The sequence below is a fragment of the Coregonus clupeaformis genome, chromosome 5, assembly GCF_020615455.1.
Source record: "Coregonus clupeaformis isolate EN_2021a chromosome 5, ASM2061545v1, whole genome shotgun sequence".
NCBI classification, from domain to species: domain Eukaryota; kingdom Metazoa; phylum Chordata; class Actinopteri; order Salmoniformes; family Salmonidae; genus Coregonus; species Coregonus clupeaformis.
In genome coordinates this window covers 39,753,453-39,765,945 of record NC_059196.1, presented here as the reverse complement: position 1 = coordinate 39,765,945, position 12,493 = coordinate 39,753,453, and the positions used below count along the sequence as shown (strand labels likewise).

Genomic DNA, 12,493 nt, shown 5'->3' with positions numbered 1-12,493 from the left:
CGTACAAAATAAGCAGGGGATCAAATACTTTTTTCCCTCACTGTACTTCCCCAGAATCAGATGAACTTGGGGATAGCATTTTTATATCTCTGTGTCCAGTTTGAAGGAAGTTGCTAACTAGCACCAGCGCAATTGCATACTATCATTAGCACAGATACCCATAGACTTCCAGTCATTGCGCTAACGCTAGGTAGCATCGGCTCGCGGAACTCCCTCTAACTTCCTTCATACTAGACACAGAGACATAATAATGGTATCCACCTGTTCATCTGTCTCTGGTGAAATTGCCCAAATCCTGAAGTATCCCTTTAAACGTCCAATGCAGCCATTTTTATCTCAATATCAAATCATTTCTGAGTATCAATTAAGTAGCTTACTGTGATTGTTTTCAATTACAATGGTCAAAAATAAATACAAATATCTTCTTAGCAAAGAGCAATTTATCAAGCAATAATTTTCTAGGACTGTCTGGGAGTGTTCTGAGAGGGGAGGGGAAAACTGAAAACTAGCTGTTATTGGCAGAGAGGTTTGGAACTCTCTTTCTTATTGGTCTTTTAACTAATTTACCACCTGGTGATGTCAGGCCAAAGTTCCATCCCCACCACAACAGGCTGAAATTTCAGGCAACCTTTTCAAACAGCTCTTACACTGAAAGGGCATTATCATAATTTTCACAATTTCACAGTATTATTCCAACCTCATAGCGTGGAAATATATATGTAAAACACAGGAAAATCACTTTTTTGACTGCACTGGACCTTTAAACTATTCAAGTATTTGCTGCGCTAGACCTAAGGGACATTGTTTGCTTTATAAATGTTGTTTTATGTTCTGAATCTAAAAGAACAAAATGCTAACAAAATTAGCCCTGGAACATTATATAGCTTAATAAACCTAAACAAAAATACGTTTCGAGATTTGTATTAATTATGTTAGAATTAAACAATCAAGGCCTTTAAACACCCGTTGGACAATAAATTAATACATTAAATAATTGTACAAATGAAATGCCTTTTATGGTGTCTGACGGAGTTGACATAAATTCAGTTAGTTGCATTTTATGAAAAAAAAGTATTAATTAGGAGGTTGTTCCTTTACATGATGTGATAGCTGATACTTTGGTCTATCAAAATATATATTTCAAATGTTATTAATATTAAGAAAAATATTTGTGAATAAAAAGGTAGATATTGTCCCGTCTTTCAAGAATCCCTGTTTTCATTAATTTATTTCAACTTTATTCTCAAATGCTATACAAAATAATACTTGGCAATGTCAGTGTAATAACCAAGTTGTACTCCTATGTGCTGGAAAAAATTTTTTCCTCCCAATCTTCTGGGTTTCTGTTGCTTATTTCAACAGAGTCCAACTCATTATTTCTGTATGAAGCTAAAGGTGTCTTCCTTCTATTGGGCTGCAATTATTTCTGTCTCAGAGGTTACGTCCCAAATGGCACCCTGTTCCCTATTCCCATAATACAATCGTGTACTACTTTTGACCAACAGGGCCCTCTGGTCAAAAGTAGTGCACAATCCAGGGAATAGGGTTCCGTTTGGGACCTCTGTGACCTCACAGACACTATCTTTCATTATTTTTTTAGGGAAAAGAAGAACAAGAAACATAATTCAATACATTAAAGTGTACAGCTTTAGAAATGTCCCTGTGCGTGTCTGTGTGTGTGTGTGTGTGTGTGTGTGTGTGTGTGTGTGTGCGTGTCGTGTGTGTGTGTGTGTGTGTGTGTGTGTGTGTGTGTGTGTGTGTGTGTGTGTGTGTGTGTGTGTGTGTGTGCGTGTCTGTGTGTGTGTGTGCGTGTCTGTGTGTGTGTGTCTGTGTGTGTGTGTGTCTGTGTGTGTGTGTCTATAATTACAACACATCAAACCTCTCCAGAGAGTAGAATACTTTGCATAGTGATGATTAAAGATGGATTTCTCTTTTCTTACAATGGTAATTATGTTTAGTGCATTAACATCTATAATTGGGGAAGAGTTGTTTACTGGTGGTTGCATTTAGATGCACACTCTAGTATACAGCACAGGGTTATAGGGTTAGTTATTGACGAATCCCGTTAAAATCCCGTTTTTTTTTGGGGGGTAGATCAGTTTTAATATTTCAGATATATTGTAACTTCCATCAATGTAATTGTCTGCATCACTTCCAATCCCCCATATGTTTTTTTTCTCGCAAATATATATATATATACATACAGTACATACACATATATATATATATATATATATATATATATATATATATATATATATATATATATATATATACAATACACATACACATACATACACACATACATATATATACATACATCCATACACACAAACATATCCTTTTTAAAATTATATTTCCCTTCATTACTTTCCAACCCCACCACCCCTTCCCCAATTGGAGTAAACTAGTGAACAACAACGCTTAGGCCTCTACTTCCAGCCCATTCATACTATATACATTTTATGGACACAGTCAAATTCTACAATAATTATATTTTGTTTGTTTTTACTCCTGAACTTCCTCCGATCATTTTCATGATGTCCATCTGGTTTGCTTCTATATGCCATATTATTCTAACTGTGCTCTTTCACAAAAGCTCTCAACCTATAACCTATATACTTATTATGGACACAGTATGCTTTACATTAGTTATCTTGTTGTTATTAGTTGTTGTTATTAGTCCCATCCTTCAGCTCCATTCAACACCTCCCATCTATCTCTTAACACCATCCATATTGGATTTCTATTTGCCATATATTTTTCAACTGTACTGTGATGTTTTACAATTATTCTCATTGTTTCTACAGATCGTAAATTGAATATTGAACATTGCTGCGGGGACTTGCTTCCATTCAGCCACAAGAGCATTAGTGAGGTCGGGCACTGATGTTGGGCGATTAGGCCTGGCTCGCAGTCGGCGTTCCAATTCATCCTAAAGGTGTTCGTTGGAGTTGAGCTCAGGGCTCTGTTTAGGCCAGTCAAGTTCTTCGACACGATCTCGACAAACCATTTCTATACGGACCGCGCTTTGTGCATGGGGGCATTGTCATGCTAAAACAGGAAGGGCCTTCCCCAAACTGTTGCCACAAAGTTGGAAGCACAGAATTGTGTAGAACGTAATTGTATGATGTAGTGTTAAGATTTCTAGCCCGAACCATGAAAAACAGCCCCAGATTTTATACACATGTCAGCAACGGGTGTGGCTGAAATAGCTGAATCTACAAATTTGAAGGGGTGTCCACATACTGCTGTATATGTAGCGTAGCTAGTATCATCAGATTACATGTTAGAGGTCTATCTATAGAATATACTGTATACATCCATAATTAGGTGATATACCATGTACTTACAGTGGGTTTCCTTTGGAGACACACTCCAGTTTAAAGTACTGTCCTTCCTGAGGGATGATCATGGTGTGGGAGATCTCCACATGGGGTGCGTCTGGGACGAGAGACAAGAAGACATTATGAAAACATCATCCATGCTAGTGTGACAGTGACTGAAACATCCTGAACCCCAGATCTGTGGTTGAGTTAATATTCAATTGAATAGAAATGGTAGTATCGAGGGGTACGATCATCTGATCCCTAGTTATTTTGGTTATGTTGCTCAGGTTCCAGAACTCACAGTGGACCTCCAGGACCTCTGTGACCTGGTAAGGGTTGGAAGCGAGAGACACGTGCTCCACACTGCACGTGTAGGCCACCCCGTCATCGCTCTGATCCACCTGCAGCTGCAGAGCGCTCTTCACTGTGAACGACTTCCCTGTGGCGTTTACCTCCTTGGTGCCTGTTAGATATAGAAACACATAGAAGTTCTATTAGATTATATTATTCTATTCAGGAACAGGGTTAGAGTTAAAAACCTACAGGAGGGTAGCTCTCCAGGAACAGGGTTAGAGTTAAAAACCTACAGGAGGGTAGCTCTCCAGGAACAGGGTTGGAGTTAAAACCTACAGGAGGGTAGCTCTCCAGGAACAGGGTTGGAGTTAAAAACCTACAGGAGGGTAGCTCTCCAGGAACAGGGTTGGAGTTAAAACCTACAGGAGGGTAGCTCTCCAGGAACAGGGTTAGAGTTAAAAACCTACAGGAGGGTAGCTCTCCAGGAACAGGGTTGGAGTTAAAAACCTACAGGAGGGTAGCTCTCCAGGAACAGGGTTGGAGTTAAAAACCTACAGGAGGGTAGCTCTCCAGGAACAGGGTTGGAGTTAAAAACCTACAGGAGGGTAGCTCTCCAGGAACAGGGTTGTAGTTAAAACCTACAGGAGGGTAGCTCTCCAGGAACAGGGTTGGAGGTAAAACCTACAGGAGGGTAGCTCTCCAGGAACAGGGTTGGAGTTAAAAACCTACAGGAGGGTAGCTCTCCATGAACAGGGTTGGAGTTAAAACCTACAGGAGGGTAGCTCTCCAGGAACAGGGTCGGAATATTACTGTGGAATCCTCCCCCTGTCCCTCTCCTCCCTTAACTGTGGAATCTTCCCCCTCTCCCTCTCCTCCCTTTGATTTAAGATAATCTTCCCTCATCAAGATAATCTTCTCTCATTCTCCAAGACCCCAAAACGTTTTATCTTCTTGCCCAAGAAACAAGATTGACTTCTTTTGTATCTTATATTTTCCTCGGCTCTCTGATGTCTTCTCTGTTTAGACAAGTGGCTCTTAACTTGAAACCTGTATTGAGCCAGGAGTCAGAGAGGAGGCAGGCGGAGTGTACGTGTGAGCTAGTGGGTTGGGGGCAAGGCCCTCTGTCTGTCTGTCTGTCTGTCTGTCTGTCTGTCTGTCTGTCTGTCTGTCTGTCTGTCTGTCTGTCTGTCTGTCTGTCTGTCTGTCTGTCTGTCTGTCTGTCTGTCTGTCTGTATGTTTGTCTGTCTGTCTGTCTGTCTGTCTGTCTGTCTGTCGATATCCCGTCAAAGCCTTGTGTGTGTTTGTGGTATGTATGTGCTTCTGTGAGTGTGTGTGTGTGTGTGTGTGTGTTAGTGTGCGTGTGTGTGTATCTGTGTGCGTGCGTCTGTGTGTGCATTGCGAGAGGTAGTATAACTACCTCCAGTTCATCTAGACAATATAACAGATCCTCTATGGATCCTCCAGTTCAACCAGACAATATAACAGATCCTCTATGGATCCTCCAGTTCAACCAGACAATATAACAGATCCTCTATGGATCCTCCAGTTCAACCAGACAATATAACAGATCCTCTATGGATCCTCCAGTTCAACCAGACAATATAACAGATCCTCTATGGGATCCTCCAGTTCAACCAGACAATATAACAGATCCTCTATGGGATCCTCCAGTTCAACCAGACAATATAACAGATCCTCTATGGATCCTCCAGTTCAACCAGACAATATAACAGATCCTCTATGGATCCTCCAGTTCAACCAGACAAGATAACAGACATGAGGTTGGTGTGATCTAGTACTAACACGTGTTCTGTTTTTTTTTGTTTTTTTAAAATGTTTTTTTAAAATTGTTTTATTTTTATTATTATATATATATATATATATATATATATTATTATTTTTTTTGGGGGGGAATGGATCAGCTTAATATTGCAGATAGATTGTATCTTCTATCAATGTAATTGTCTGCATCACTTCCAATCCCCCATGTTTTTTATATATATACTCCCCTTTATTACTTTTCAACCCCACCATCCTTTCCCTACTTGGAGTAAATTAGTGAACAACAATGCCCAGGCCTCTACTTCCGGTCTATAATTTAATTATTTAATTTAAATTTAATTTTTAATAATTTTAATTTAAATTTAATTTAAATTTAATTAATTTTTAATAATTTAATTTTAATTTATTTAATTTAATTTTAATTTAATTTAATTCTATACTTACTATCTACACCTTATGGACAGAGTTAATTTTACAATAATTATATTATATATATATATATATATATATATATATATTATTATTATTATTATTTTATTTTTTTGGCTCCTGAACTTCTTCTACTCTCAACCTCTCCAATCATTTTCATGATGTCCATCCGGTTTGCTTCTATATGCCATATCTTTCTAACTGTGCTCTTTCCCAAAAGCTCCCAACATACAACCTATATACTTATTATGGACACAGTATGCTTACATTATTAGCTATCTTTGTTATTATTTGTTGTTATTTGTTATTAGTCCCATCCTTCAACTCTATTCAATACCTCCCATCTATCTCTTAACACCATCCATATAGGATTTCTATTTGCCATATATATTTAAACCGTACTGTGATGTTTTACAAAAGTTCTGAACCTTTCTATTCTCATTGCTTCTACAGATTGTGAATTAAAAATAAACATTTTTGCTAAAAGTATTATTATATTATTGATTGATTGACTATGACTTTTCAGATCACCCAGTAATGCTATCTGCAAGGTTAGTTCCAGGTAAATATTGCAATCCTTTAGCCATTCCTGGACCTGTGTCCAAAAACAAGCTACAAATGGACAGAACCAAAACAAATGATCTAATGATTCTGTCTCTTCACAGCAAAATCTGCAGAGCTGGGAAGATTGTATCCCCCCATATAAATAACATTCTATTGGTACCAAGAATTTTATATAATAATTTAAATTGAAAGATTCTAATTTTTGAATCCGGTGTCGCTTTTGCGTGTCAGTTCATAAACACTATGCCATGGGATCGGTATCGTCAAAGATCTCTTCCCAACTATTTTGCAATCTATATGGGACGGCTGTCAATCCTTTGGTCCTTAAGTGAAACTGATATACTTTTTTATTTATCACAGTTTTCCTTAACCAATTATGTTCTTTAATGCAAGGCCGACAGACAAGTTCCTTAATTTCTCCCTTCCACTTTCCTCTTCCACTTTTTCGTAAGGCTGCAATTATTTGGTTGTAATTTTGGGTAGAGCAGACATTTCCATATGTTTTTGTTAGCTGCATGTGCGACATAACTCCACCAGTCCTACCGATGATATCATTTACGAAGATTATACCTTTTTTAAACATTCTGTCAAAAAATAAAGGTTTTTTGTCAATTAGTATATTTGAATTTAACCACAATATTTGTTGCATTATTTGTTCTGGAGGATTAAATTGAAATTGCAACCAACTTTCTATGGCTTGTTTTAGAAATAGTGACATTTGGGAGATTATTTCCTTTTCAAATAACTGAAAGTGAGAGGTTGTAATCTGAATAAAGGGAAAAAGGCCTTTCTTGAACATTGGGTGAGACAATCTTACTAATTTGCTTGAGAACCAGTTCGGATTTAAGTATAACTTTTGTATGACTGAAGCTTTTAGTGATAGGTCTAATGCTTTAATATTTAATAATTTCTGTCCTCCGAATTCATATTCATTATATAAATATGCTCTTTTAATTTTGTCTGGCTTGCCGTTCCAAATAAAATTGAATATTTTTTTCTCATATAATTTAAAAAACTGTTCGCTAGGCGTAGGCAAGCCCATAAGCAAATAGGTAAACTGGGATAATACTAAAGAGTTAATCAGGGTGATTTTTCCACAAATTGACAGGTATTTTCCTTTCCATGGTAGTAAGATCTTATCTATTTTTGCTAACTTTCTATTAAAATTTATTGAAGTGAGATCATTTATTTCCTTTGGGATATGTATTCCGAGTATATCCACATCACCATCAGACCATTTTATTGGTAAACTACAAGGTAATGTAAACATTTTATTTTTTAGTGATCCAATACGTAATATAGTACATTTGTCATAATTTGGTTGTAATCCAGAGAGGTTAGAAAATGTATCTAGATCCTATATGAGGCTGTGGAGGGATTCTAGTTGTGGATTTAAAAGAAAACATGAATCATCAGCGTACAATGACACCTTTGTTTTTAAGCCCTGTATTTCTAATCCTCTGATATTATTATTGGATCTGATTTTAATAGCTAACATCTCGATGGCCACAATAAATAGATATGCCGTTAGGGGACAACCTTGTTTCACTCCTCTTGACAGTTTAATACTTTCTGAGAAATAGCCATTATTTACTATTTTACACCTAGGGTTACTATAGATGATTTTGACCCATTTTATAAGAGATTCTCCAAAATTGAAATGCTCCAGGCATTTATATATAAACCCCAGTCGAACTTTATCAAATGCCTTTTCGAAGTCTGCTATGAATAGCAGGCCTGGTTTCCCATATTTTCCTTAGTGTTCTATTGTTTCCAATACTTGCCTTATATTATCTCCAATGTATCTTCCATGTAAAAAACCTGTCTGATTAGAATGAATAATATCCGACAATACCTTTTTAATTCTATGCGCTATACATTTTGCTAGGATTTTTGCATCACAACACTGAAGTGTAAGGGGCCTCCAATTTTGTAAATGGACTGGATCTTTATATTTTCCACTTGTATCCTGTTTCAGTAATAATGAGATCAGACCTTCTTCTTGAGTGTCAGGTAATCTACCATTTACATAGGAGTGGTTAAAACATGCTAATAACGGTCCTCTGAGTATATCAAAAAAGGTTTGGTATACCTCGACTGGAATGCCATCCAACCCTGGAGTGTTCAGTTTGTTTGTGAATGGTTCAAAACACTTGAACTTCTTTCGCCATAAACATCTCCACTACTATGTATTCCAATATAGGCCTTAAAGACTTTAATAAAGCTTTTGCTCCAAAAGCTGAAGGTTGTAGCTATACAATAATCCATCAAAATAGCTGTTATGAAAAGCCAAAATAAAAAATTAAATGATATATACATTTTCAAATATTTTTTTGTCATCTAATATTTATTCTCAATAATTGTGGTAGTTTTTATGCTAAAAATCCCCAAATTGCTTTAAAACCTCGGGAACCGCGGCAGCTTATTCATTGCCGATCACCTATGTGTGAATACCTATTGTGTGTGTTTTTATCACGTTATTTGTAACTTATTTTGTACATAACGTTTCTTCCACTTATCTTATGACCGTAAAGAGCTTCTGGATATCAGGACAGCGATTACTCAAGATTATTTTTTTTTTACGAGTCGGTTTTACTTCAGGTTTTACTTCAGACACCCTACAAGGCCCAAATCCCCATCATTCGCATGTTGAAGAGACGGAGATATCGGGGACGTAGGTCGGGGTGCCTTGTAAGGATCCGATGGCGAGTGGGTAATCTGCCTCTACCATCAGTCCTATTAGCCAACGTGTAATCATTGGATAATAAAATGGATGAGCTCCGATCAAGAATATCCTACCAGCGGGACATTAAAAACAGTAATATCTTATGTTTTACAGAGTCGTGGCGGAACGACGACATGGATAACATACAGCTGGCGGGGTTTTCAGTGCATCGGCAAGATAGAACAGCTGCCTCCGGTAAGACAAGGGGTGGCGGTCTGTGTATATTTGTAAATAACAGCTGGTGCATGAAATCTAATATTAAGGAAGTCTCGAGGTTTTGCTCGCCTGAGGTAGAGTATCTCATGATAAGCTGAAGACCACACTATATACCAAGAGAGTTTTCATCTATATTTTTCGTAGCTGTCTATTTACCACCACAAAATGATGCTGGCACTAAGATCGCACTCAACGAGCTGTATAATGCCATAAGCAAATACAAACATGTTCATCCAGAGGCGGCGCTCCTAGTGGCCGGGGACTTTAATGCAGGGAAACTTAAATCCGTTCTACCTAATTTCTACCAGCATGTTAAATGTGCAACCAGAGGGAAAAACACTAGACCACCTTTACTCCACACACAGAGACGCATACAAAGCCCTGATTACATGCAAAAACTAAAGCAGGAAGTACCAGTGACTCGCTCAATACAGAAGTGGTCAAATGACGCAGATGCTAAGCTACAGGACTGTTTTGCTAGCACAGACTGGAATATGTTCCGGGATTCTTCCGATGGCAATGAGGAGTACACCACATCAGTCACTGGCTTCATCAATAAGTGCATCGATGATGTCGTCCCCACAGTGACCGTACGTACATACCCCAACCAGAAGCCATGGATTACAGGCAACATCCGCACTGAGCTAAAGGGTAGAGCTGCCGCTTTCAAGGAGCGGGACTCTAACCCGGACGCTTATAAGGAATCCCTCTATGCCCTCCGACGAACCATCAAATGTAAATACAGGATTAAGATTGAATCGTACTTTACCGGCTCCGATGCTCGTCGGATGTGGCAGGGCTTGCAAACTTACGGAATACAAAAGGGAAGCACAGCCGCGAGCTGTCCAGTGACACGAGCCTACCAGTCGAGCTAAATTACTTCAATGCTCACTTCTAGGCAAGCAACACTGAAGCATGCATGAGAGCATCAGCTGTTCCGGACAACTGTGTGATCACGCTTTCCATAACCGATGTCAGTAAGACCTTTAAACAGGTCAACATTCACAAGGCCGCAGGGCCAGACGGATTACCAGGACGTGTACTCCGAGCATGCGCTGACCAACTGGCAAGTGTCTTCACTGACATTTTCAACCTGTCCCTGACTGACTCTGTAATATCAACATGTTTCAAGCAGACCACCATAGTCCCTGTGCCCAAGAACACTAAGGTAACCTGCCTAAATGACTACCGACCGTAGCACTCACTGTAGCCATGAAGTGCTTTGAAAGGCTGGTCATGGCTCACATCAACACCATTATCCCAGAAACCCTAGACACACTCCAATTTGCATACCGTCCCAACATATCCACAGATGAAGCAATCTCTATTGCACTCCACACTGCCCTTTCCCACCTGGACAAAAGGAACACCTACGTGAGAATGCTATTCATTGACTACAGCTCAGCGTTCAACACCATAGTGCCCTCAAAGGTCATCACCAAGCTAAGGACCCTGGGACTAAACACCTCCCTCTGTATCTGGATCCTGGACTTTTTGATGGGCCGCCCCCAGGTGGTAAGGGTAGGCAACAACACATTTGCCACGCTGATCCTCAACACGGGGCCCCTCAGGGGAGCGTGCTCAGTCCCCTCCTGTACTCCCTGTTCACCCATGACTGCGTGGCCAAGCACGACTCCAACACCATCATTAAGTTTGCCGACAACACAACAGTGGTAGGCCTGATCACCGTCAACGATGAGATAGCCTATAGGGAGGAGGTCAGATACCTGGCCATGTGGTGCCAGGATCACAACCTCTCCCTCAACGTGACCAAGACAAAGGAGATGATTGTGGACTACAGGAAAAAGAAGAGGACCGAGCACGCCCCCATTCTCATTGACGGGGCTGTAGTGGAGCAGGTTGAGAGCTTCAAGTTCCTTGGTGTCCACATCACCAACAAACTATCATGGTCCAAAGACAGCAAGACAGTCGTGAAGAGGGCACGACAAAGCCTATTCCCCCTCAGGAGACTGAAAAGATTTGCCATGGGTCCTCAGATCCTCAAAAGCTTCTACAGCTGCACCATCGAGAGCATCCTGACTGGTTGCATCACTACCTGGTATGGCAAGGCACTACAGAGGGTAGTGTGTACGGCCCAGTACATCACTGGGGCCAAGCTTCCTGCCATCCAGGACCTCTATACCAGGCGGTGTCAGAGGAAGGCCCTAAAAATTGGCAAAGACTCCAGCCACCCTAGTCATAGACTGTTCTCTCTGCTACTGCACGGCAAGCGGTACCGGAGCGCCAAGTCTAGGACCAAAAGGCTTCTTAACAGCTTCTACCCCCAAGCCATAAGACTCCTGAACAGCTAATTAAATGGCTACCCGGACTATTTGCACCCCCTCTTTTTACGCTGCTGCTACTCTCTGTTTATTATCGATGCATAGTCACTTTACCTCTAACCACATGTACATATTACCTAAATTACATAGACTAACCGGTGCCCCTGCACATTGACTCTGTACCGGTACCACCTGTATATAGCCTCGCTGCTGTTATTTTACTGCTGCTCTTTAATTATTATAAATATATATTTTTTTTTTACTTTTTTTTTTTTTAAACTTTTTTTTTCTTAAAACTGCATTGTTGGTTAAGGGCTGTAAGTAAGCATTTCACTGTAAGGTGTAACCCTAACCCTAACCTGCATTTCACTGTAAGGTCTACAGCTGTTTTATTCGGCGCATGTGACATATATAAAGTTTTATTTGATTTGATTTAGTGCCACCTATCGGTTGTGGATGGCCACGGATGGCCACGGATGGCCAGGGATGGCCAGGGATGGCCAGGGATGGCCACGGATGGCCACGGATGGCCATGGATGGCCAGGGATGGCCAGGGATGGCCACGGATGGCCACGGATGGCCACGGCCGTTAGAGTTGTGATTTGGTTGGATGATGTGAAATATTTGGAGACTATCACTGGTGTATCATGTTTACATGTGATGAAAATGGTTCCTTAATTTTGGTTGATAGCCTCTCTGGCTGTTGGAGATGAACAGGGGCTTCATCAAGGTTTATTTGTGGGTAAATCTTGCTTTGATAATAGCCTACCCAGCCACCAACATCACTGCACATCACTGCAGCTATACTATTATAACATATATATATATATATATATATATATATATATATACTGCAATACAGTGAAAGACTA

The 12,493-nt window shown here is 39.8% G+C and overlaps 1 protein-coding gene across 2 annotated transcripts in view; it reads right to left on the bottom strand.

Moving 5' to 3' along the window:
- Positions 1 to 12,493, bottom strand: part of cadm2b (cell adhesion molecule 2b) — a 407,615-nt gene that overhangs the window by 35,726 nt on the left and 359,396 nt on the right. For both annotated transcript variants that reach the window (XM_041876742.2, XM_041876743.2), the window contains 2 exons: positions 3,631 to 3,792; positions 3,354 to 3,444 (listed from right to left, as the gene is read on the bottom strand). In XM_041876742.2, coding sequence (XP_041732676.2) covers positions 3,354 to 3,444; positions 3,631 to 3,792 — 253 coding nt within the window. The remainder of the gene's footprint in view (positions 1 to 3,353; positions 3,445 to 3,630; positions 3,793 to 12,493) is intronic.